General features: G+C 32.4%; 4 protein-coding genes across 5 annotated transcripts; 1 reads left to right on the forward strand and 3 right to left on the reverse strand.

Annotated features, from left to right (window-relative positions):
* Positions 1-1,159: 1,159 nt before the first annotated feature.
* Positions 1,160-9,518, reverse strand: LOC135138233 (uncharacterized). Of its 2 annotated transcripts, XR_010282008.1 has the most exons (4): positions 9,407-9,518; positions 9,113-9,353; positions 2,339-9,054; positions 1,160-1,397 (listed from the first exon to the last, which is right to left on the reverse strand). XR_010282008.1 is itself a non-coding variant. In XM_064068160.1 (3 exons), the coding sequence occupies exons 1-3, from the start codon at positions 9,471-9,473 to the stop codon at positions 8,613-8,615; spliced, it is 750 nt and encodes a 249-aa protein (XP_063924230.1). In that variant the 5' UTR covers positions 9,474-9,518; the 3' UTR covers positions 1,160-8,612. The 2 variants fall into 2 exon arrangements, 1 of the variants encoding a protein (XP_063924230.1); XM_064068160.1 differs by having other exon boundaries at positions 1,160-9,054.
* On the forward strand, positions 4,608-5,904 carry LOC135138437 (uncharacterized). The gene is made up of 2 exons (XM_064068410.1): positions 4,608-5,528; positions 5,650-5,904. Exons 1-2 carry the CDS (start codon positions 4,608-4,610, stop codon positions 5,902-5,904), a joined length of 1,176 nt encoding a protein of 391 aa, XP_063924480.1.
* Positions 9,519-12,682: 3,164 nt separating the features above from the next.
* LOC135138438 (terpene synthase-like) lies at positions 12,683-13,805 on the reverse strand. The gene is made up of 5 exons (XM_064068411.1): positions 13,761-13,805; positions 13,548-13,711; positions 13,342-13,489; positions 12,976-13,078; positions 12,683-12,912 (listed from the first exon to the last, which is right to left on the reverse strand). The coding sequence occupies exons 1-5, from the start codon at positions 13,803-13,805 to the stop codon at positions 12,683-12,685; spliced, it is 690 nt and encodes a 229-aa protein (XP_063924481.1).
* A 6,913-nt stretch (positions 13,806-20,718) lies between these two features.
* LOC135138439 (uncharacterized) lies at positions 20,719-21,793 on the reverse strand. The gene is made up of 6 exons (XM_064068412.1): positions 21,756-21,793; positions 21,564-21,711; positions 21,366-21,492; positions 21,166-21,311; positions 21,009-21,111; positions 20,719-20,948 (listed from the first exon to the last, which is right to left on the reverse strand). Exons 1-6 carry the CDS (start codon positions 21,791-21,793, stop codon positions 20,719-20,721), a joined length of 792 nt encoding a protein of 263 aa, XP_063924482.1.
* Positions 21,794-27,842: the final 6,049 nt, after the last annotated feature.

The following is a 27,842-nucleotide window of genomic DNA, read 5'->3' on the forward strand; positions in this document are numbered from 1 at the left end:
CAGGGAAGAGATTAGGGATGAGCGGCAATTTTTCGAGAGGTAATTTGTAATGTTCAAAAATTCTTAGGTTTGAATAATATAAATCGAGCTCTTTTATATTGTAGGCCGGTCATCCGGTTTTAACCCGAAACTGATACCAATTAAATGAGTGAGGAATACTGGACAAAAAGTGTTTCTTTTATTCAAAATGAAAAAATAAATTATGTTTTTTTAGAACAGCGGCTACAGCAAGCCCATTCCTCTCCACTACGTGACCTTTTGTAGGTGTCTCCACACTCCACAGTACAGACACTCTGTGTTACCATTGTTTAAGTATATACTTAAACAATGGTGTTACCTTCGTCATTCTCTTCCTCTCAGAGCCTGTCTGAGGTGTCAACAGGTTATGCTTACCTTTTTTTTACTGTTACCTTATCTTTTTTTTCCAAATAAATCTCATCAGATTTTTTCCCGCGACTTGCCTTTTTTTTTGTTTTATTAATTTTTTTGTTAATTTTTTTTTTTTGTTTTAATTTTTCTTTATATGGTGTGCTTGTTAATTCCATAGCAGATTGGGATCGCGTACAAACTAAAATGTTTTTTTTTTATTGACTCAAGGGGTGAGAAATGTCTTCTGCAAGTTTTCATTTTTATACGGACATTTTGGAACGCGGCTTTTGATTATGAAATTACCCCTTAATACTGGAAATATTACATGCTGAATATGACACACACCATAAGAGCCAAACGTGGCGACTCACCTTAAATTGAACCGGTCCAATTTGAGATGCCAAACCAGGTTCAAATTAGGCACCTTTACCAATTTTCTGTCCATCTAACCTCCACAATTTACCTCAGAACTTAACAACTTTATTTTATAGTAAGATACTTTAAAATACAAACATGTAGAAAAATTCAAAAGTACTTAACTACTTACCCTATAAACACAACAAGTTATCACTCTACAAACAAACTAGAATTATAACATGATGAAGTGGAGAAATGTTTAGGTTTTTGAAATGCCAAAATTAACTAAAATGGAAACGACGCGTTTAAGTACTGCAAGGACTGTTTCCACACTTCTACAGATAACATTTTGCGAAAAGTACCAGAGCAGAACTTTTTGGATTAACGAGGAATAAAGAACTGAGTACGACAAATTGATGAATAAAGTAAAAAATGCATAAAATAAATATTTATTTCTATTTTCATCCCTATATCTGCATCAAGCAAAGTTATTTCTTGGAGTGCAATTTATCCAGTACTCGAAAGAGATCCTTGTAAAATAACTCCTCGATGTCTTCAGAAAAAAAGTAATCGTTGTGGCCAAACTTCAACTTCTTGGTATTAGTTCCACTTGGTACCCGAAAATATTCTTTTTCGCTGCTTCCAAGTTTCTCAAAAACTCTTTTCACAGCCTGGAAACAAATATTTTTAACCAGAAAAACCAAAGAATCATACTACATTTCCCTTGATTAATATGTCCCATTTACCATAAAACATGTACACAGGAAGCTTACAGTTAGTCAGATTGTACAAAGAGTGCTGCTCTTGATTATATTTTATACTAGCTGACCCGGTGAACTTCGTTTCACCTACAATTTAATTTTGAATCTGCAAAACCGAATGTTTTGAAAACTTGCAGATGTTTTAAACATATGATAAGCATAATAAATTTTTATTCAAAATATATTTACTTATCCCCTCCAAAAAATTGATGACGTCAGCCCAAAATTTGCCAAATGAATCCTATCTAAAATGTCCAAAATAGGATGAGTCTATAGTCGTGATTTATTATTCCATTCATATTTTTTAGATTTGCTTATATAGGGTGAAAAATTAATGAATGGGTGAATTAGTTTTATTGATTTAATCAGGAACTGCAAAACCGAATACTCTGAAATCTTGGAGATGCTTTAATGTTATCATAAGCATGGTAATTTTTTGATTAAAATGTTTTTGTTCATTCCCCCTAAAAAATTGATGACGTCACCTGAAAATTTTGCTGAATAAATCCTATCTGAAATGTGCAAAATATGATGAGTTGTTACTTATGATTTATCACTGCATTAATATTTTTTTAGTTTTGCTTAAACGGGGTGTCCCAAAACAATTAATCACTGGGTCAATTTATTTTATTGATTGAATCAAGAATTGCAAAACTGAATTTATAAATATTGCAGACGTTTTGAAGTTACTGTTTGACATGGTAGGTTTTTAATCAAAATATATCTGTTTATCAAGCCTAAAAACTTCATGACGTCATCTCAAAAATTTGCCGAATAAATCCTATCTAAAATGTGCAAAATATCATCAGTATATATTCGTAATTTATCATTGCATTCATATTTTTACTTACCGAGCGTAAGCAAAGGAAATATTGTAATCGAGTCCGTCGGCCGACTCTCTCGATTTTTCATGATCCCTAGAAGACGAAGAAATAGGTCTCCCATTTCCGTCTGTCCAGGGACGGATGGGCCGGTCGGGAATTCGGGAAAAATCCCGAAGGGCCGATCGAATTGGGCAAGTCTGGGCCGGTCAAATTGGTTAAATCCAAATTAACTGATTTGAAACACGCCTGCGAACAAGGAAATCGGAATGACTTATTTCTTGGAAATAAGTCGGTACAGGCACAGTAACATATCTTCGACAGCGGTCAGCTCTTTTAAAATCGCATAAATTGCTCAAACCCTAGCACGTGTTAAACACACCACCAACACTCCCCAGATCTCTGCTTCCCTTGTTTCTTCAGCAGTGTTCCATTCAAAATAGAGCTGACTACATTGCAATAATTACCACTGACAAATATTTTATTTTAAAGTGATCGCAGTATTCGTAGTTTACTAGTTCAGATCAAAAACATACTTTACTTCAGTTTAAACAATAATTTACGTGTCGATTTGATATTAGTGACTACTTATAGTGATTAATCAATTTAGGTAAATCCTTTCTCTAGTTTATTTTTCCGCCTATTTAGTATTTTTATTTATAGATAATATAGGTACAGTCCGCTCAAAAGTGCTTATACAAACTTTGATCTTCAACTGCAAAATCACAACAACAAGCGGACTGACAAAAATAGACCTAATTATAGTTCATTGGATAAAGGCAGCAACAAAACCAAAGCAAGGGGCGGCGCTGAAAAAGAAAGAGAGAGAAAAAAGCGAAGACTGATGGACGAAGCAAAAACTTGTAGGACGTTAACAAGCATGTTCCTAAAAACACCAGCTTCCGAAAATCAAAAATACAATTTTCCTTCGACCTCTAAGATCTGCGATTATACAACCGCAGAACATCAAGAAGCTAATGAGACAGAACATGCTAAAATTATCAATTATATTCCTAGTGAATTGCGTTGTGAAAAAGATGAAAATGTGGCGGCAAAAGAGAACACTCCAACTGAGAATTATTCGGATGATTACGACTTTTTTAAAAGACCGGACGTTATGGAACTGAATATGTTTTTTAATCATCATCCTGTCATCCCAAAAAATCAAATAGGATTGCCTTTTAAAGTTGGTAAGACTTTTAAACGCGAAAATGGAACTAATAGAGTATGGTTGACCTACAGTTTCTCGAAAAAAGCGTTATTTTGTTCAGTTTGTTTAGCTTTTGAAAGCAAAGAAACAAATAGCTTTAACTCTAACTGCGGCATGGTGGATTGGAAACATGTTTACCAGCGAATTGAAGAACACGAACGAACTATTCTACACGGGAAAAATTGTGATGCATATTTTATGCACCTGAAGAATAAAACTATAGACAAGTTATTATACACAAGCGCAATCAGGAAGTGATCAACAATCGACAAATATTAAGTACTATTATCAACGTCATTAAATTTATAGGCAAGACAGGCCTTTCTTACAGAGGAAATATAAATGAGGCCGCATATTCATTAGAAAATGAAAATATTGACCATGGAAATTTTCTTGAAATAGTTTTATTAACATCCAAATATGACATAATTTTGAAAAAACATCTGGATGTAATCATCAAAGCCAGCAAAAGAGCTCATGAAAAAGGTAACACCCGAAGAACTGGAAATTTTTTAACATTCCTATCAAAGACTACAATAAATTCAATAATCTCTATTATAACTAAAATTATGAAAAAGAAAATGTCAGTGGAGATTTTAGAAGCCGAAATGTTTTCTGTTGAAATAGATTCTACGCAAGATATTTCCACAAAGGAGCAATGCTCGGTTGTTATAAGGTAAGATAGTGAAATTTTTATATATGTAGCATTAAACATTAACATTTTTGTATTTTTGCCAGATACGTTTACATGGGAAATATTATCGAACGATTATTTTCGCTAATTCGATGTACCGATACAACTGGAAAAGGTTTTGAGGCTCTTGTCTTAAATGTATTGGAAAGTAATGGCTTAAATCCTCAAAACTGTATTGCAAATTCGACAGACGGCGCGGCAAATATGCAGGGTGAATATAATGGTTTTTCTGCAAAAATGCAAAACCTCAATTCAGACCATGTGCACATTTGGTGTTACAGTCACATCCTAAATCTAGTCCTGTGTGATATATATTGAATGCAAATTTAAAAGCTGCTTCACTTTTTTCTTTATTAAACTCGATATCTTCTTTCTTTAAAGAATCTTATTAACGTATGAACATTTGGGAGTCTAATAATTCTACTGATTCAAAACAAAGAAAGATTCAAAGTATTGGTGCAACCCGTTGGTGGGCTAAGGAACTGGCGCTTAAGAAAGTATTTGGAGATTTTAACAAACCGGAAAACAGTTTATATGTTGTTGTTATTGATACTTTGGAAAAAATTGAAAAAAATGATAAAATTAACCCTGACACCAGGGTTACAGCTAAAAATCATAAGGATAATTTATTGAAATACGAAAATATAATCACTGCGCAAATATTTTTAAAGATTTTTAGTATAACTGGTCCTCTGTCAAGATATCTGCAAACTAGAGGATTAGATCTTCTTAAATGTAACCACATGTTAGAGACGACTATCGAACAACTGAGGTCTATACAGAGAGATTTTATCTCTATCCAGGAGGCTACAAACACATTTTTACGTTGGGCTAAATTAGAGTTAGAGTCAAAAGACATAGATGCAGATATACAGGAACATTTCACTAACGTACGTCGAAGATACGTAAAAAAATTTTATGAAGAAAAATCAATTGATGAGCAGCCACAATCTCCAGAAGAAAGATTTAAGATATCTACTTTTAACATGTTGATGGACATTGCGGTTGAAGCCATGAATAATCGATTTTTAAAAAATATGGATATATGTAGGGATATGGCAATATTAGATCCCAATAATTTTGAAGAAATTTGTAACAAAAAAAGTTTGCCAGACAACTGCATGAAGTACTTGTCCGCGAAAATAATAAAATATAATTCGACTGCAACTTCTTCCCAGTTAAAAGAGGAGCTGTTAAGTTTTGCCTCAAATTGGGAGAAACTAAAATTAACTTTGGAGGATACGTACAAGACAAATTACGATCTAGATCTACATATCATTGAGGACGACTACGATGATGAGGATGGTATCGATACTGTAAATTTACCTAATTCTTCCGAAATTACGGATGTTAAACTCAAAAAAAAATATTTGCAAGAGTTGCAAAAACTGTGCAATATGTTGCTACACTGTTATTTTGAAATATAACATGTTCCAGGGGGCATATTGTGCACTTGCTACAGCGTATCAGTATCTCCTAACACTTCCAATAACTCAAGTGGAGTGTGAGAGATCGTTCTCAGTTCTGAAATATATTAAAAATAGATTAAGAAATAGATTAACAGATGACCGACTGGAATCTTTCGTCATCATGAATATGGAAAAATCCATTTTAAACACAGTTGATAATGAAGAAGTCATTAACAGTCTTGCGGCAGAGAGTAGTTTGTTAAAAAAAGCTTTAATATATTAGATTACATAGTTGTTAGTTCGATTTTGCTAATTTTTTGTGAAATATAGGTTTTATTTTTTGTGAAATGCATTTTTTTTTGTAAAGAGTGAATATCTTTTTCACATTACTCATGATTAATTATGTCTGACAAATATCGGTTTCCTCCGCAACAAAAATAAAAAAATTACTTTTCAGTCTGGGCCGTACTTGTTATTTTCCCGGGCCGGAAGACTGTACCCCATCCGTCCCTGCGTCTGTCTGTCCGTCTGTCCTTCTGTCTGCCATCCCGGATTTTTATTAGGCAGATAATCTCCGAAACTACTGGACCGATTGTTGTGAAATTTTGTACATATATTAGAAATATCATGTACATGGTAAAACGCTAACCAAAATTTGTCTAATCATCCCCACCACTAATGCGATGACGTCACTTCAAAATTGTACATAGTAAATGGGTCTTAAATTGTATAAAATAACATAGTCCTACACATTTGGTTTACGACTCCGAATTGAGTTTTTACCCGAAACGTATCAAAATTATAAAACAACATTTTGAAATTTAATTTTGAATCTGCTAACCTGAATGTTTTGAAATGTTGCAGATGTTTTAAGGCTATCTTTATTCAAAATATATTTGGTTATCCCCTTCAAAAACTTGATGACGTCAGTTCAAAAGTTTTTTTTTTTTTTAAAGGAATTGGAAGTGAATGTGGAAAAATCAAAAATGGTGATAAGACAGGAGAAGGAAGAGTGGGCATGGAGAGGGAAGTAGATTGAACAGGTGAAAGAATTCCAGTACTTAGGATATACATTAAAGAGCAAAAACGCATATTCAAGAAATGGTCCGAAAAGCGAACAAAGTGATTGGAACAGTACGGGGAACAGGAGAGAGAAAAGTTGGACATGATTATAAGAGAAGAATGATGATGTTTGATAGTTTGATCAAAAGTGTATTTATGTATGGAGCTAAGATTGGAGATGGAGGGAATATGAAGAAATAGAGAGAGTGCAAGAAAAATACTTGAAATAGACATTGGGATTGGAAAAGCATACGCCGGGGTATAGAGTGAGAGAAGAAACAAAAAGGGAGAAAATGAGAGTGGAAGCGGGTAAAAGGGCGGTTGGATTTGAAGAGAAGTTCAGTGAGAGATGTGATTGAAAAATATTGCAAGGATGTTGGAAAGAAATAAGAAAGGAAGGGGGAAAACATGTTTGGAACGAAAGAGACAAGTATTATGGAGGAAAGCGATATGCATCCGAAGAAATAGAGAGAATGAGAGAAATGGGAGTATGACAGAAGAACTGAGTGAAAGAGATAAGGATATAGATAAGCAAGAACGCAGAGCGAGAATATCGGAGTCTAGATATAATAATAATAATAATATTAATATAAGACAATTGAATCTAATGAGAAAATAGTAAGAGAACTGGATGGGCTAGAAACGGAAATAACAGCTGCCAAGGAGAGAGTAGAAAAGCTAGTACAAGGTATTAAAATAAATGAAAACAAACAGAGAATTTTAATTAAGGCAATGAAAAATTTTATGGACAAAGAATTAGGAGTAAAGGTAGAAGTAAACACAGTAAGGAAGTTGAGGGAGGAAATTGCTGCAGTTGAATTGAACAACATCCAAGATAAAATGAAAATAAAGGAAAACAAAAGTAAATTAAAAAACAGAAATGACGAACCAATTTACACAAATGATGACATGACAAAGGAAGAAAGAATAATACAAAGGGAAGAATAGCACAACTAGAAAGAAAGAAAGGGAAGAGAATCAAGGTAGAATATCAAAAGATCATATAGGGAGAAACATTGAGATAAAATAAGAAAAAAAATGGGATTGATATAGACAAAAAGAAAGAATTAAAAAACTAGACAAGACAGAAAAAAACTCGGAAAGAACGAAGACGATATGGAGAGATAAAAGAACACGAAATGGAAAAACAACAAAAAAAGCAGCAGGAAATGGGAATAAAGTTGATAGAACAGTAATTAAATTGGGGACATGGAACGTAAGAGGTACTTACGAAGAAGGAGCTCTGAGAAACCTGATAGACACAGAGGAAAAATGTCGGCTCTACAAGAAACAAAGCAGCAAGGAAATGAAGTTATGGAGATAAGAAAAAACGTATTCTTTAAAAGTAGAGGAAACAAAAGGTACTTTGGGACTGGATTCATAGTGAATGAAAGGATGAAGAAGACCGTGATGACTTCAAATCAATATCTGACAGAATGCGTTAATAAGAATCCGAGTAAAATATAGAATAAAAAATGAATTTTATGAAACGATTGCAGATATAATAAGACAAATTCCAAAATATGACATAAAAATATTTATCGGAGACACAAATGCAAAAGTAATAACAGAGAAGACCTCCGGCATATCACCGGAGGAAAGTCTTTCTTGGTTAAAATTAAAGAAAACACGATTATTATTTGAAATAAAAATAAATAAAATCAAGAACTTGTGCTTTCATTGTAAATAAGTAAATCAGGTAAGTTCTACAAAAATTCTAAAATATATAAAGTATCATTAAAAAAAGTTGATGTAGAAAAACACGCTTGTATTTTTATTTTAAAGGAAAAATATATTTAAAAATGAAGCACATTTTTTCTAATCTATATATTTTTTTTCTTTTTATTTTTTAATTTGTAAATTATTCCACAATTCGTTTATTTTTAACATATACCTATTAAAACACTGTAGTTCGGAGCAATACACGGTTTAATCCAGCCCATCGATAATTTGATCAGCTGGAACTTTTTCCAAAATGCTTCTAAGCAATGCATCAAAAAATGGGTCATAAACATTCAAAAACCCATGAATAAACTCCCAGGCTCCCTCCCAATTTTTATACATTTCCGAGTTTAACGCATCCGTTAGATTTTGATTTTCAAAGACCTTAGTGAAAATATATTTCGCCCTCTTGGGTTCAAGTACAACCTTAGTACTAATCAGTTTAAAATATCCGTTCCCTTTTTTAGGTTTTTGGATTTTGTATGTTACTTTAATCTTCCCCCCTTTCACAAATTCGCAACGAAATGATGACAACACGTCAACCGGGAGGAGAAGAACTGCGCCGTGGGCTTCATAGTTGGAGGCGAAAACTAGCGTACGGTCGTAGCTCACTTCGAGATCTAAGGTGATGACAGAGCCACAAGTCCAGCTAGTGAAGAAATAAATCAATAGCACACAAAATTTTATACTCCATTGTAAATGATAACCTGGCATCTGTAGCAACGGGTTTGCTCAAGCCATAAACTGTTACATTGCTCCAAATTTGATGTAAACCCTCAGAAGCATTCCCTACTTCCATCGTTAGAGTTTCCATCCAAAATGGATCTATGCTGTGTAGACCCAGTTCAGGAATTGGGTCTTTCAATTGCTGGATGGCGTTCTGGACGGCGTCGCTCAAGCACTTTTTAAAATCCGACTGCTTTATGTTGCATTTTTTGAAACTAGGTGCTTAAAAACGAAAAATTGGAGGGAAAAATTGATTATAAAAATTATAAATTTACGTAGTTCCGCACAGTAAGAGAAAGTCAAAATTATCAAAACACAGACAGATGCGATTGTGGTTTTCATGTTTAAGAAGAGCAGTTTGCAACTACCTCTGTTCTACGATATCGCGTTTTTATATTATTGTCTCTCGGTCGTCAGTCACTCTTTTCAGGGAGAAATTTGTTGTTTTCTTGAGTGTAAGATGGTTTGGCGATTAAAGTATTAACATAGTCGAGACGAACGGATTTAAAAGATGTTTGTGTTAATTTGGTCATATTGTTGTAGGCTATTCAAATAAAAATTAATGCGATAAACGCCTAACGGAAATATTAAGTAATTCCGGTGCATGTGCATTGCGATAAGATAAGTTTTTTATTATAATTTGTAAATAAAATGTTTGTGCTCTGGGTTTGTTGTGGTGTTTTTAATGTAGTTCTGACTTATCTGTTTAACGTATCTTCTTTACAAATAACGATAAAAAACAGGATTGCGATTACGTTATTTCAGTTTATTTATAGATATTTTAATTTTCATAGTAAGTAGTATATAACTTTTATATTTTTATTCGAATCCTCAATTGTCCAGTTTTTAACGAATCAGTTTGTAAATTTTTAACTTTCCGATTATCAGAGTTTTCTTTTCACAGTTGTTCGATTTAACTGGACTTCGTACCAAATAGACTTATTACGATAAATTATGATCTGTAGAAGATGTGGATTTTATAGAAAGAAATTCAATAATATTTTTGTATACGAATAATATGTGTAGACTTCTTTTCACAACAGGATACTTGAAACATGTTTAAATTGGAAAATTTGTACAAGGAAATATCGATTTTGCAGTTAGGCTCCATTTTCCAAACTTAACTAAATAAATACATTTTCTTGTAGATTTTGAGATCTGGAACTCACTTCCGACCTCGTTTCTTTGATAGCTCTAGCAGTTTTTCGAGAATCAGCCCTTGAAATATCGAAATTTTTCGAATTTAAAACCAAACATTTTGGAAATGTTGCTCGATGAACATACAAACGTTATATTTTTGAAATCAGCAGGTCGAGATCTATGTACATCCCTGAATTTTTTGAAAATTTTTTGAGAACTTTTGTAACAGTGAAATTTTTCCAATACTAGAGGGTATGTGATTTGCCCGAATTACTTTTATCTTAGCATAAATTAAAGCCCGCCCACCCACCCCCTATCTTCTTTGAGGGTATGTGATTAGCTAAAATCAGTCTTACCTTTGCAAGTACTAAAAAAAATAAAAAATTGAAAAATTACAAATCAAAAAATAAGTCTATCTTAGCAAGTACTAACAAAAAAATTAAAAATCGAAAAATTAAAGAAACGAAAAATTGAAAAAACCAGAAAATGAGAAATTAAAAATTGAAAACTCCTGAAATTGCAAATAAAAAAATTGCAGAATTTGAAACTGAAACATCCAAAAATTGGAAAATCGAAAAACTGAAAAATTCTTAAATGAAAACTCGAAGAGTCGCATATCTTAAAAATAAAAAAACAAAAAAATAAACACTGAAAAATCGAACATGTGAAAAAACAACGAAACAAAAATCGAAAAATTGCAAAATATAAAAATTGAAAAAATCAAAGTGAAATGGAAACAAGAAGTGGGCGGAGCTGAGTTTCGGTTTTTCTAAAGAGTTTTATAATTATATGCAAACACAGCCCCGCCCACCGACTCTCTCTTCCAGTGACTACTCTTAATATTCTATCTTACCTTGGCAAGTACTAGCCCCGCCCACCTACCCTCTATTTTCTTAGAGGATATGGTGATTTGCCAAAATTGGTTTTATCTTAGCATGTACTAATTTCTTTGATAACTCCAACAGTTTTTCGAGAATCGGCCATTGAAACACCGAATTTTGGAGTTTTAAAAAAAATTTTCTATAGGAAAATCTGCAAAGTTTATAGAAAAAAAAACGAAAACTATATTAAAAAAACCTTAACGATATTAATGAAAAGCTCTGCTTTAAAAACACAAGAATATGAAAAAAAAGGAAAAATCTGACGAGAAAGAGTTGAATTTTTGATATGAAAATTTTTACAAAAATTGCAAAATGTCAGTAACGCACTTTGGGTTTTCACAAACATTCAATTATATTAACAAGAAATTGACATCTTGAAATAAACCCAGAATTTAAAGCAACATGACAATCTCAAAAAAAATGAGAACAAAAAAAAAAATCAGTTAACAAAAATTTAAAGAATTAGATTTTGAAAAAAGCGATCAAAATCCGATAAAATCTTCAAAAAAGCAAACAAAAAATATCTCAGGAAAAAGGTTCACGATTTCGATTAAAGTGCAGCATAAAAACACAGGTTTTGAAAAATGAAAACAAGGCGGAAATCTAAAAAAAGAAACAGAAAAATCTACTAGGAAAATATGCAAAGTTTATACGAATAAAATTTTAACAAGTGAGAAACAGAAAAATCCACTTTTCAACACAAAATCAATATCGTAAAAGGAACGTCCACATTTTGACAAAACATTGAAAATAGTAAAAACATCTGGGAAAAAAACGAAAACTATACTAGGAAAAGCTTTACGATTTTGAGCAAAAGTTCGGCTTTAAAAACACGGAAATACGAAAAAAAATATTAGAAGAGAAAAACTCAAATTTTTGATATGAATATTTTGAGAAAAATTACAACATCTCTACAATTCACCTTGGGGCTTTAACAAACATTCCATTACATTAACAAGAAATTATTAACATTTTGAAATAAAACCAGAATTTAAAATAATATGAAAGTTTAAAAGAAATTAAAAAAAAAACATTTAAAATCCAATAAAATCTTCAAACAAAAAATATGTATCTAGAACTCACTCCCGACTTTGTTCCTTTGACAACTGCAACAGTGTTTTCAGAATCGACCTTCAAAATACCGCGATAAACTCATTCGAATCAAATAAATGTCTACGTAACATTCTTCCGATGTAAAGTATTCCCGTTGACTTGTTTCGGTAAATATCCTGGCCGATCTACATATAATTTTTCTAAGAATTAGAAGTTACATATGTAGATGTTGAATTTAGAGAAAGGAATTCCATAATGTCTGTGTATAAGAATAATATATTTTCCTAATTTCTTTTAAGGTTTTACCAATTATGAATTAAAATAAATATATTAATCCAATTTTTAGCTACAGTACTTACATTTTCCAAACACAAGATTCATGAAACTTACATTATTTAAAAATTATATAGAAATAAATACATAGAAAATACTCTTTCCTAAACACCACTACTTTAAGGAATCATGTATATGTATATTTTAGTCACAACTATCGTAATAGATTTCCGTTTCCAAGTTACCCAACACATCTTCCAGAATTCGTTCCAAATATGGATTTTTGCCCATATTCATATGGTCTGCATCAGTCAAAATTCCAATTTTCAACTTTTCCAATTCCCGTCGCGTGTACTCGAAACTTCCAAAACTTTCCAGTATGTCGACAAAAAGTTTCTTACTTTCCATATCCAATGGTCTTGGTTTTAACATATCTAAAATGGAGAATTAAGAAAATAGAACGTAATCTTTGATGAAGAATTGTGCGTAAAGGATACCCAAAAGCCGATGATCATTCGGGTGACTTAGAATACCATGAATCATAGGAAAGGTGAATTTTCCCTCGTCAAGATCGTCACAGAAGACACGAACAGTGGCGTACTGAAACGAAAATTATTTAAACACAATTTAAAAACTGTAAATGATTTCCAGACCTTAGCGCTGTGTAAATTAATGTTTTCGTCATATATTTGAAAAACTAGGCCTATTTTAGTGTATAGATCTTCACTAAAGTGTCTCTAAAATAGATTTCCATTCCTTATCCAGTGAAAAATTTGATCCCCAACGTAATAAAATCATCAACGGCGATGTCCTAAATGAGAACGGAAAGAATAAAACGAGCAGAAAATTTTAACATTAGGTACCTTCCTATTTTCTACATAACGTAGTAAATTTTGCATTATTAGAAAAGTCTTGTGTAATGCAGCACGAATAGTTAGCGGAACTCCATAAACCATATGTGCTGAAGGAAGTCCTCTACGAAGTATCGTTCCATCCTGAATATCATCTAGTCTGCAGAAAATTCATTAAATAAATTGTAAAGAATTCTATGAGTACAACATGAACTTACACAATAGTCGCATCGTGTAATGCATTTCCAAAGTCGGCGCAGATTTTCACTGCGTCGGGGGGACTCTTAATCCAATTATTATTAAAGGAACAAACGAATATTTTCAAAAGGTTACGATTTTCTGGTCCCGCATGTAGAATATGGTCGGTAGGTCGTGTTACTATCTAAGACCTTGTCAAAATAGAATTAATTTTAGTTAGGTGGCTACATCACCTCTTCCACTCGGATCTGCATATCAGTTTTGTTAATTGTTGCCATCTTCAACGACTGATGGTATTTTTTTGATCTAAACGTGTAAAAAACTTTGGAAAGGTGGCGTATATATAGTGTCGGGAACAAGTTTTCAAACCGAATAGATGGTTATTTGTTCCATTTATTATTATTATAATCTCTGGTATTATAGAGCTTTCCAATTATTGTTTGCAGTCGTTGTAAAAGTCGCCAATTATAAGTTAATTCATGTCAATTTCAAACTGCTTGCGACAAACCTATATTTTGGGCGGGTTTAGAACTTTGATTTGATCAACTACTTAGTTTAGTCAGTGAAATTAGAATTCTATGAATTGTACTACGTAGAGAACAACCACAAATATTTTTAAAATGAGGTTCATAGAAATGATAGGATACCAATATTTGCAGGGATATTTTCAGTAATCTTTATAGCACACTAGAGAGATAAATAGTTGAAATAACAAGCCATATACACCATATTCGTTTTAGCATGTTCTAGGTGAGTAATCGCGGTAGATAGTTCTACTACTGTGATTTGTAAAGATCCTACTTACAATAACGATTGTCCATTTAAAAAATTCATCACGTTAACATTGCCATTTTGGTGGACAGCTGTCATCGATCATAAATTTGAATTTCAGCGCATCTGTGATTCATCAGTAAAGCTCAGAATTATATCCAGAAAAAAACACGTTAATATGCACATATATATGCAGAGAAATTTGGCCTTATATGCAAAAAATTGCTAAAATATGCAAGAAATATATGCAAAATATGAAAGAAAAATTACTTGTTTTACACATTAATATTTTATTTCTATCTTTCTTTCTCGATTTTTATTTTGGAGTCCTTGTATTTTTTTCGAAATTTTACTAAATGCATTTTCTTGTAGATTTCGGGCCGCAGAATTCATATCCGCTTTCATTTCCTCGATAACTCCAACGGTTTTTCCAGAATCGTCCCTTGAAATATACAAAATATGCAAAATACCATCAATTTTCAACCAATTTTCAACGAAATTTTCGAAATTTTACTAAATACATTTTCTTGTCGATTTCGGACCGCAGAAGTCATTTCCGCTTTCATTTCTTCAATAACTCCAACGGTTTTTCCAGAATCGTCCTTTGAAATGTACAAAATATACAAAATACCACCAATTTTCAACGAAATTTTCGAAATTGCACTAAATGCATTTTTTTGTAGATTTCGGGCCGCAGAAGTCATATCCGCTTTCATTTCTTCGATAACTCCAAGGGTTTTTCCAGAATCGTCCTTTGAAATTTATAAAAATAGGTAAAGTACCACCAATTCCCCACCAATTTTCAACGAAATTTTCGAAATTGCACTAAATATATTTTTTTGTAGATTTCGGGCCGCAGAGTCATATCCGCTTTCATTTCTTCGATAAATCCAATGGTTTTTCCAGAATCGTCCTTTGAAATATACAAAATATGCAAAAACCACCAATTTTCGACCAATTTTCAACGAAATTTACGAAATTTTACTAAATCGATTTTCTTGTAGATTTAGGGCTGCAGAAGTCATATCCGCTTTCATTTCTTCGATAACTCCAATGCTTTTTCCAAAATCGTCCTATGAAATACAGCCTGTTATTGAAAGGTACGTACAAAATAAAATCGGCAATTGGTGTCAAAGTATGGGTGCTAAAAGTTAAAAAAAGTTCAGGTTAAAGTGTTCTCCTTTTAGAGATAAAAATTATTAAAATTTATTACCAAATTCGTTGTACGCCTCTGATAAAAAGATCATCTTTCGTTTCTATAGCAACATTTAGTCTTGACAAAAGTTTTATTGTTACAGTTGCTAGGATTTACTAAAATAAATTAATTTTACCTATTTATCCTTCAGTAGCGTCTAAAAAGGTTGGATAAGGGTTAATTTTCCCCTTATAATTTTGATAATACAAAATAAGTTTTTCCGACTTCTTATACTTCGCGAAGAACTGTCCATTTTGTTGTACGTACCTTTCAATAACACCCTATATACAAAATATGCAAAAAAAAACAATTTTCGACCAATTTTCAACGAAATTTTCGAAATTTCACTAAATGCGTTTTCTTGTAGACTTCGGGCCCCAGAAGTCATATCCGCTTTGATTTCTGGATAACTCCAATGGTTTTTCCAGAACCGTCCTTTAAAGTACACAAAATATGCAAAATACCACCAATTTTCGACCAATTTTCAACGAAATTTTCGAAATTTCACTGAAAGCATTTTTTGTAGATTTCAGGCCGCAGAAGTCATATCCGTTTTCATTTCTTCGATAACTTCAATGGTTTTTCCAGAATCGTCCTTTGAAATAGACAAAATATGCAAAATACCACCAATTTTCCACCAATTTTCAACGAAATTTTCGAAATTTTACTAAATACATTTTCTTGTCGATTTCGGACCGCAGTTATTTCCGCTTTCATTTCTTCAATAACTCCAACGGTTTTTCCAGAATCGTCCTTTGAAATGTACAAAATATACAAAATACCACCAATTTTCAACGAAATTTTCGAAATTGCACTAAATGCATTTTTTTGTAGATTTCGGGCCGCGGAAGTCATATCCGCTTTCATTTCTTCGATAACTCCAAGGGTTTTTCCAGAATCGTCCTTTGAAATTTATAAAAATAGGTAAAGTACCACCAATTCCCCACCAATTTTCAACGAAATTTTCGAAATTGCACTAAATATATTTTTTTGTAGATTTCGGGCCGCAGAGTCATATCCGCTTTCATTTCTTCCATAAATCCAATGGTTTTTCCAGAATCGTCCTTTGAAATATACAAAATATGCAAAAACCACCAATTTTCGACCAATTTTCAACGAAATTTACGAAAATTCACTAAATCGATTTTCTTGTAGATTTAGGGCTGCAGAAGTCATATCCGCTTTCATTTCTTCGATAACTCCAATGCTTTTTCCAAAATCGTTATATGAAATATACAAAATATGCAAAAAAAAACAATTTTCGACCAATTTTCAACGGAATTTTCGAAATTTCACTAAATGCGTTTTCTTGTAGACTTCAGGCCCCAGAAGTCATATCCGCTTTGATTTCTGCGATAACTCCAATGGTTTTTCCAGAACCGTCCTTTAAAGTACACAAAATATGCAAAATACCACCAATTTTCGACCAATTTTCAACGAAATTTTCGAAATTTCACTGAAAGCATTTTTGTAGATTTCAAGCCGCAGAAGTCATATCCGTTTTCATTTCTTCGATAACTTCAATGGTTTTTCCAGAATCGTCCTTTGAAATATACAAAATATCCAAAATACCACGAATTTTTGACCAATTTTCAACTAAATTTTCGAAATTTCACTAAATGCATTTTCTTGTAGATCTCGGGCCACAGAAGTCATATCCGCTTTCATTTCTTCGATAACTCCAATGCTTTTTCCAAAATCGTCCTTTGAAATATACAAAACATGCAAAAACCACCAATTTTCGACCAATTTTCAACGAAATTTTCAAAATTTCACTAAATGCATTTTTTTGAAGATTTCGGGCTGCAGAAGTCATATCCGCTTTCATTTCTTCGATAACTCCAATGGTTTTTTCAGAATCGTCCTTTGAAATGTATAAAAATAGGTAAAATACCACCAATTTCCCACCAATTGTCAACGAAGTTTTCGAAATTTCACTAAATGCATTTTCTTGTAGATTTCGGGCAGCAGAAGTCATATCCGCTTTCATTTCTTCGATAACTCCAATGGTTTTTCCAGAATCGTCCTTTGAAATGTATAAAAATAGGCAAAATGCCACCAATTTCCCACCAATTCAACGAAATTTTCGAAATTTCACTAAATGCGTTTTCGTGTAGATTTAGGACCGCAGAAGTCATATCCGCTTTCATTTCTTCGATAACTCCAATGCTTTTTCCAGAATCGTCCTTTGAAATATACAAAATATGCAAAACACCACCAATTGTCGACCAATTTTCAACAAAATTTTCGAAATTTCACTAAATGTATTTTTTTGTAGATTTCGGACCGCAGAAATCATATCCGCTTTCATATCTTCGATAACTACAATGGTTTTTCCAGAATCGTCTTTGAAATGTACAAAAATATGCAAAATACCACCAATTTTCGACCAATTTTCAACAAAATTTTCGAAATTTCACTAAATGCATTTTTTTGTAGATTGCGGGCCGCTGAAGTCATATCCGCTTTCATTTCTTCGACAACTCCAATGTTTTTCCAGAATCTTTGTTTGAAATATACAAAATATGCAAAAACCACCAATTTTCGACCAATTCTCAACGAAATTTTCGAAATTTCACTAAATGCATTTTCTTATAAATTTAGGGCCGCAGAAGTGATACCCGCTTTCATTTCCTCTATAACTCCAATGGTTTTTCCAGAATCGTCTTTGAAATGTACAAAAATTTGCAAAATATTACCAATTTCCCACCAATTTTCAACAAAAGTATCAAAATTTCACTTAATACATTTTCTTGTAGATTTCGGCCCGCAGAAGTCATCTCTGTTTTCATTTCTTCGATAACTACAATGGTTTTCCTAGAATCGTCCTTTGAAATATTCAAAAATATGCAAAATAACCCCAATTTTTCACCAATTTTCAACGAAATTTTCGAAATTTTACTAAATGCATTTTCTTGTAGATTTAGGGCCGCAGAAGTCATATCCGCTTTCTTTTCCTCTATAACTCCTATGGTTTTTCCAGAATCGTGCTTTGAAATATTAAAAAATATGCAAAATATCAATTTTCGACCAATTCTCAACTAAATTTTCGAAATTTCACTAAATGCATTTTCTTGTAGATTTCGGGCCGCAGAAGTCATATCTGCTTTCATTTCTTCGATAACTCCAATGGTTTTGCCAGAATCTTCCTTTGAAATATACAAAATATGCAAAAACCACCAATTTTCAACGAAATTTTCGAAATTTCACTAAATGCATTTTCTTGTAGATTTAGGGCCGCAGAAGTCATATCCGCTTTCATTTCCTCGATAACTCCAATGGTTTTTCCAGAACTGTCCTTTGAAATGTACAAAAATTTCCAAAATATCACCAATTTTCAAAGAAATTTTCGAAATTTCACTAAATGCATTTTCTTGTAGATTTCAGGCCGCAGAAGTCATATCCGCTTTCATTTCTTCGATAAGTCCAAAGGTTTTTCCAGACTCGTCCTTTGAAATATTCAAAAGTATGCAAAATAACCCCAATTTCCCACCAATTTTCAACAAAATTTTCGAAATTTCACTTAATACATTTTCTTGTAGATTTCGGGTCGCAGAAATCATATCCGTTTTCATTTCTTTGATAACTCAGATGGTTTTCCCAGAATCGTCCTTTGAAATATTCAAAAATATGCAAAATAACCCCAATTTCCCACCAATTTTCAACAAAATTTTCGAAATTTCACTAGATGCATTTTCTTGTAGATAAAAGTCCGCAGAATTCATCTCCGCTTTCATTTCTTCGATAACTCCAACGATTTTTCCAGAATTGTCTTTTGAAATGTACAAAATATACAAAATACCACCAATTTTCAACGAAATTTTCGAAATTTCACTAAATGCATTTTTTTGTAGATTTCAGGCCGCAGAAGTCATATCCGTTTTCATTTCTTCGATAACTTCAATGGTTTTTCCAGAATCGTCCTTTGAAATATACAAAATATGCAAAATACCACCAATTTTCGACCAATTTTCAACGAAATTTTCGAAATTTAACTAAATACATTTTCTTGTTGATTACGGGCAGCAGAATTCATATCCGCTTTCATTTCCTCGATAACTCCAATGGTTTTTCCAGAATCGTGCTTTGAATTGTACAAAAATTTGCAACATATCATCAATTTTCGACCAATTTTCAACGAAATTTTCGAAATTTCACTAAATGCATTTTCTTGTAGATTTCGGGCATCAGATGCCATATCCGCTTTCATTTCTTCGATAACTCCAATGGTTTTTCCAGAATCGTCCCTTGAAATTTATACAAAATATGCAAAATCCCACCAATTTTCGACCAATTTTCAACGAAATTTTCGAAAGTTCACTAAATGCATTTTCTTGTAGATTACAGGTCGCAGAAGTCATATCCGCTTTTATTTCTTCGTTAACTCCAATGGTTTTTCCAGAATCAGAATTTTAATTCATAATTAAAATTTTTCGATTTTTCAATTATACAATTCAATTTCTCAACTCAAATTAAAATTGTTTGTATTTTTGATTATTTCATTGATAGAAACTTGTGTTTTTCGTTTTTCCGATTTTTCGCTTTCCCGATTTTTAATTAATTAGGGTTTTCAGATTTTAATATTACAATTTTTCGGTTTTTCCATTGTTTTTTCAATTACCCACTTGTTTAATTTCTCATTTTTTTCATTTTTAGATGTTTCGATTTTAAATTTTTCGATATTTCAAGTTTCCGCGTTTATATTAATAGCGACTTTTTTACTGCGAGGAAGTAAATGGAGAGCATTTTAAACATCTTTTTTAGAAAACAGAAGTTTCATTTTGGTTTCGGTTATTATTGGTTAATTTATTTAATTATCGTTTAACAATTTATTTTGCCATTTCAATCAGAAAGAAAGTATGATTTGAATTAATTCAGAAAAAAAAACTGTGTTCAAAAATGCATTTCAAAAATTAAAAGTGCCATTTAAAAAAACTGAGTTGAGCTTGGATCTTGAAGGCAAATTTAACCGTTTGCCTACATTCTAGCGACCTGTATATTTTGTTAATTTTCTCTAGGGTTTCACTTTTATAAATTATACATTTGTTTTATTCAGAATTTTAAATCATTTTCATCATATAATTTTTACCTGTAATGCATGAAACTTAAATTTTTTTGCCAACCCTTACAAATTATATATTAAAAAAAACTTAAAAAAGTAAATACATTACATAGAAATAGATACACAGAAAATGGTCGTTCTAAACACAACTACTCTGCATTTTTTAGTCACAATCATCGTAATAGATTTCCGTTTCCAAATTACCCAACACATCTTCCAGAACTCGTTCCAATTGTGGATTTTTTCCCATATTCATGTTGTCTACATCAATCAGAATCCCATTTTTCAATTTTTCCAATTCCTTTCGGGTGTACTCAAAACTTCCAAAACTTTCCAGGATGTCTATAAAGAGTTTCTTACTTTCCATATCCAGTGGTCTTCGTTTCAACATATCTAAAATGGAGAATTAAGAAAATAGAAGATTCGCAATGAAGAATTGTGCGTAAAGCATACCCAAAAGCCGATGATCGTTCGGGTGACTTTGAATGGCATGAATTATAGGAAAGTTAAATTTTCCCTCGTCAAGATCGTCACAAAAACCACGAACAGTGGCGTACTTAAACGTAAAATCGTGTAAACAAAATTTAAAAGCTATAAATAGTTTCCTGACCTTAGCGTTGTGCAAATTAATGTAGTCGCCATAAAGTTGAAGAACTAGGCCCATTTTATGGTACAGATCTTCACTAAATTCCATTTTCTCCTTTTTGGCGCAAAATTTTAACCACTGGACTTCCCATTTTAAGGCATCGGTAGATTCTAAATTTTGCAGCAAAAAAATTCACTAAAATAAGTATTACAAATTTTACTTACTGCCACGTATTAAAGTGCTGTATTCGTGGAAAGTAGGACATCGTTGACTGTCTCGATAATAGATTTCTAGTCCTTGTCCAGTGAAAACTCTAATACCCAGCTTAATAAAATCATCAAAGGCGATGTCCTAAATAAGAACAGAAACAATAAAGCAAACACAAAAATTCCAAGATCAGTTATCGGTTTTCTCAACATCACCTTCCTGTTTTCTGCGTAGCACAGTAAATTTTGCATTATTAGAAAAATATGGTATAGTGTAGCCTGGATAGTTAGCGGAATTCCATAAACCAGATGTGGTGAAGGAAGTCCTCTGCGAAGTATCGTTCCATCCAGAACATCATCTAGTCTGCCGGAAATAAAACAAGAAAGAGTAAATTAATCTGTGAATACAAGGGAAACTTACACAAGATTGACTTCGTGTAACCCATTTGCAATGTCGGCACAGACTTTCAGTGCGTCTTTGGGACACTTAACCCAATTATTAAAAGAAGCAACGAATAATTTCAAAATGTTACGATTTTCTGGTCCCGCTTGTAAAATATGTTTCATAGGTCGCGCTAAAATCTACAATAAAGACTTTGTTAAAGAAATATTTAAATTTAGTTTAGTGGCTACGTTACCACTTCGTCCTTGGTCTCCATTTCGGTTGATTGGTTTGCCGCTATCTTCAACAACTGCTGATATTTTTGTAATGTTGTAATTTGCTTCAAAAAGTGACATTTATGTAGTTAGTGTCTGGAGTGAATTAACTAGAAAAAGTTGTAAAACAGGATAAATGTTTATTTGTTACACTTAACATATATAATGAATAACAAGTTAATTAAAAATTGTACTTACTTTTTTATTCTGTATTTTCATACTCAAGTTCATACAGGGTCATTATAAGGAAGGCCATGACTTTATTGACATTGTGTGCCGCCTTTCACAGTTTCGTGGAAACGATTACACTAATATTGGAATTTCTATTTTTAACGTCACTTTAGTGGCTGCACTGTTTCGGCACCAACGCTTCATCAGATTCTGTCGTTGTTGTTAATGATTTTTTCGTTTTTACTGATTACTGGTGAGTTTTCCTACACCTTGTGCGTTAATTGACTTATCTTGTTGTTTTCATTTGCTGTCTTCCCCTTTGTTCGAACTTTAAGTGTCTCAAAAAATAGTTTTCATTAAAACTTCAGATCATCGTGGAATAATCTCAGGTAATGCACACAGAGAAATGACTATGGTCAGTGTTACAAATAACTCTTCTAGGTTAAGATGGGTTATTCTTTGGAGCAAAACACTTTTGTTATCATGTCTTATTACCGTAATGGGGTGTTAAACGAGGATGGGGAATGGATGTACTCTGTGGATGCGTGTAAAGACGAGTATCTGGTGAAATATTCTGCATAATAAGTTTAAGAGCCAATCCAGAGTTGCCTCTCCGATCTCCTGACTTGACCCCACTTGATTTTTTAATATTTGGATGGATGAAGGACAGCGTTTATAAGGATAGAGCCCACACATTGGAAGAATTAATGGATAAAACTACATGTTTTTGTAATGAAAATCTTAATGAAAGAGTGTTGCAAAACATTTTTGAAAACAAAAAATAAAGAGTGGCTTTCTATTTGCGGAAAAATGGACCACAGTTTCAACATATTTTATAAAATACATACATGTGTAGTTTACATTTTGTTACATTTGTGCTAAGTAAATCAATGTGATCAATGGACAAAATTGGATGTAAAAATTGTATGTAGGTACGGCAAAGTTTTTTATCTTCAGTAACTGTGGTAGTTGCATCCTCTTAATTTAAAACTTACCTCAACTTACTGTTTAGTAATAATTGTAACTTTACAATTAGGAAGGTTACAAATCTTTACTAAACATTCTGCTTTTTAAACAGATCTCGTAATCATCTGCAGAACTCTTAACACTATGGTCCTGAAATTTTATTGTTTTTTTTTTATTTAATTTATTATAGAAATTTTGAAAAATCTGTATGTTAAGATAACCATGTGAGTGTGTTTTAAGTAGAATTTCTTAGATCTGGCATGTTTCAGATATCTAAAAACTGCAAAGCTGAAGGTAATGCTTGGATATGGCAGTTTTCACCTACTGTAGGGACGAAGATCAAGGCTTTCAGTTGTGTTTTTTCGAGAGAAAAGCGCCGGTTAGAAACCACGTCTGTACAATGTTTTGACGATTCCTTACAATTTACAAGCGGAACTTTCGCGGGACCACAACTTTAGCAAAATTATTTAATCCAAAAACTACTCATTGTCATTTTAAAACAGTGGTACTGTTCTTTAATTGCGATCAGACTTGTTCTGCCAATGTCCATTACGTGATTTTTCACAATTTTACCTACAAAAATGTAATTTTTTAATTAATTACCGTGTTCATTGGTTTCGACAAATTTGACCTCACTTTTTGGATTTCATTGTTTGAAAAATTATTGTTTCTTTGCAAAATAGACCAGATGATTTATTCTGCTCAACTCTAATCGGCCTTCCAAGGTGTAATTCACGACAAAGTCTCCAGTCGTCACCTAGAAAATCGGTTCCAGTGGGAAGAATTATTTTTTGTAACTATGCAACTCAAACTACCAACCCACCACAGGTACCGACCCAAGAGAGGAGAGATTATGGTCACTATATAGAGTCCATCATAAAATGCAAATTTGTAAACAACACCAGATAAGCTTATTTATTTCCAAACGAAGAGTACAGGGGAATATCGATCGAAGTTCATTTGTATGTAAAGAAATTGAGTTGAAAATTTAAAACGCTCCAGAAAATAGATTGAGAAACCCACAAGGCTCAGTCTGACAAAACTTTTTATTTTCTTTATTTATTACATTAGTTATACATATTATTTTGAATACAGTCGCAAATTTATCATCTAGTTTTAAAAATGTAATAAGAGGCAGATAGCATTTACAAAAACGTTTAGTAATAGACAAATAACGTGCCACAAAAAGAAACGTACTTTAAAAAGAAAACAGCGCAGACAGTGTGCAGATTCTAAGTAATTATGGGCATGTCGTCGCCTGAGAACTTATTTGATCTACAGGCCAGAGTGCACTCAGGCCTATATCGACTCTAAGCGATTTATCTATAAGCCGACTTTCGTTAGAGCTGATCTGACTGATACACTACGAAGAACTAACTCGTTTCGACCATCATGGTCGGACTTTACAACGAACAAAGTTCTAGAACAATGACAAAATTTACATTTCAAATTGTATTATCAAGTGGTAGAACGCTCACCAAAATTTCTCACCAACAGTGAAATGACGTAATCTCCAAATTTTACAGTAGTTGATGTAATTTAAATTTTATATCATCCGTTTATGGTTTATCAATCCGTGTTGAGTTTTTACCATAGATATCAAAATTTTTGAAAAAAAATCAACAACATTCTCCAATTTATAGTTATTGGAAGCATGTTAAATCGTTAGTTAAGATTTATTTGTTGATGTTCCCCAGGAGTTGATGATGTCATCTTACAATTTTGTCGAATAAATGTTGTTTAAATGTTAAAAAGTAGCATAATCCTGAACTTGTGGTTTACATTATTGAGATTTTTCGGTTTTTCGGTTTTTCGATTTTTCAACTTTTGATGTTTCAATTTTTCAATACCTATTTCAATTTTTGACATTTTCAATTTTTCCATTCTTCAAGCATTCGATTTCTCCATTTTTTTATTTTTCGATTTCTCAATCGTCCGATGTTTCAACCATACGATTTCACAATTTTTCAACTTTTCGATATTTTAATTTTTCAATTATTAAAATTCTAAATTTTTCGATTTTTCGAGTTTTCAGTTCTTCTATGCATATTTCAGTTTTTCAATTTTCGGAGTTTACTAAATTTCTGATTTTCCATTTTTTTTTTTAATTTTTCGATTTTCCAGTTTTTCGATGTTTCGATTTTTCCATTATACGATTGTTTAATTTCTCGATTTCTAAATTTTAGATTTTCCAACTTTTATTTCTTTGATTTTTTCATGTTTGGACTATTTATTATTGCTAAAAGTAAAAGTAAAAAATAACTACCAAAATTGTGATTGAAAATATGTAAAAATTAATACAAAATAGAACACATTGTTGCTAAAACATAAAAAAACTGTACTTTCCCAAAAAAATCTATTGCATGATTACTGTTCCACTAGTATTGCTAATTTAGGGCGTTACTTAGTATCAAACGCAATGAAAATATTAATTCTTAGTTAAACAAAAAAATAGTTGAGTGTCAAAATCGAGTGAAACATGTGAGACGTGTGTAAACAAAAGCATCTAAATAATAACTATTTTATCTAAGTACCTGAACTGATTACCTGAAAGGGTCGGTCGGCAAGGCTCCCTGCTGTGTAAAACTCAACTATTTATCGAAACGGATCTTTGTAAATCGGGTTGCCTAGTTTCACTTTATTTTCATTAATCAGTATTTTTTTAAAAACAAATAGTTTGATAAATATTAATTTTAAAGAAAAATGACCGGGTCTTCCCCATAAAGCTTAATGATGTCTTTGCACTGCTATAAAAGTTGAAGCGAAAAATGCTTTCTCTTCGTCTAAAAATGCAATTTCCTTCGAAGAATGAACGATTAATTAAACACTAAACAATCACTTATTTTAAAAATTATTGTGTCTTCCCGAGATTTAGACATAATCTATCAATTGAAATGTTGAAATTACGTCCGTACAATGAAATTCTATTTAGCTCATTTTTCGGTCTGCTACTGGGCACCCTTAAACGCTTTTCTGATAACTTACAATTTTTGAAGGTCAAATATATTGCAATAGCGTTCACAGATGCTCGATAACACGATAACACTTACAACCCCTAATGCTCTGGCGTATTTTCGTAATGAAATTAAATCGCAAACCTGGCATTTCTATTTTTGACACATTTGACAAATTTGTTTTGACGTTCGTGACAATTCAAAAGACTTCAAATCACTTTGGTGATTAGCGGCACGAGAAAAATTTCAGTTGTTTTTCATAAGTAAGTTGACCCTGTATACTTGTTTTATCCAAAATTTTAAATCCTTCTCGTCATATAATTTTTACCTGTACCTACTGCATGAAACTTACATTTTTTGGCAACACTGACAAATTATTAAAAATAACGTTAAAAAATTAAATAGATTACATAGAAATAGATACACAGAAAACTGTCGTTCTAAACACCACTACTCTTATGTTACCTCTATGCATATTTTAGTCACAACAATCGTAATAGATTTCCGTTTCCAAATTACCCAACATATCTTCCAGAACTCGTTCCAATTGTGCATTTTTTCCCATATTCATGTTGTCTGCATCAGTCACAATTCCATTTTTCAACTTTTCCAATTCCTTTCGCGTGTACTCGAAACTTCCAAAACTTTCCAGTATGTCTACAAAGTGTTCCTTACTTTCCATATCCAGTGGTCTTCGTTTTAACATATCTAAAATAGAGAATTAAGAAAGTAGAAGTAATCTTGGATTCACGACTAAGTATTTAGTGTAAAGGATACCCAGAAGTTGATGGTTTGGGTGACTTTGAATGGCATGAATTATAGGAAAGTTGAATTTTCCCTCATCAAGATCGTCACAGAAAACACGAACAGCGGCGTACTAAAGCGGAAAATTATTTGAACAAAATTTAAATGCTATAAATAGTTTCCTGATCTTCGCGTTGTGCAAATTAATATAGTCGTCATATAGTTGAAGAACTAGGCCTATTTTAGTGTATAGATCTTCACTAAATTCCATTTTCTCTTTTTTGGCACAGAATTTTAACAACTGGACTGCCCATTTTAACACAGCGGTAGATTCTAAAGTCGGTAAAAATTTATAATAAGTACAAACGACTTTGTAAAGTTTTACTTACTGCCACAGATTAGAGTGCTATACTCGTGAAAAGTAGGACATCGTTGAATGTCTCGATAATAGATTTCTAGTCCTTGTCCAGTGAAAAATCGAATACCCAACTTAATAAAATCATCATAGACGATGACCTAAATAAGAACGGAAACAATAAAACTGGTATAAAAATTTCAAAATTATCGGTTTTCTCAATCACCTTCCTATTTTCTGCATAGCAGAGCAAATTTTGCATTATTAGAAAAGTCTTATATAGTGTAGCATGGACAGTTGGCGGAATTCCATAAACCATATGTGCTGCAGGAAGTCCTCTACGAAGAATCGTTTCATCTTGAATATCATCAAGTCTGTCAGAAGTAGAACAGAAATGGATAAATAATAATTAATCTATGAAAACAACGTAAACTTACATAAGAATCATATCATGCAATGCATTTCCTATGTCGGCACATACTTTTAGTGCGTCTTGGGGACACTTGACCCAACTATTAAAAGAACAAACGAACAATTTCAAAAGGTTACGATTTTCTGGACCCGCTTGTACAATGTGTTCCATAGGTCTCGTTATTATCTAGAGTCAAGACCTTACTAAAGAATTATTTAATTTTACTTTGGTGGCTA

This window comes from Zophobas morio, unplaced genomic scaffold (genome assembly GCF_036711695.1).
Source record: "Zophobas morio isolate AGI-343-1 ecotype UQ-CSIRO unplaced genomic scaffold, CSIRO_AGI_Zmor_V1 ptg000030l, whole genome shotgun sequence".
In the NCBI taxonomy this organism is placed as follows: Eukaryota; Metazoa; Arthropoda; class Insecta; order Coleoptera; family Tenebrionidae; genus Zophobas; species Zophobas morio.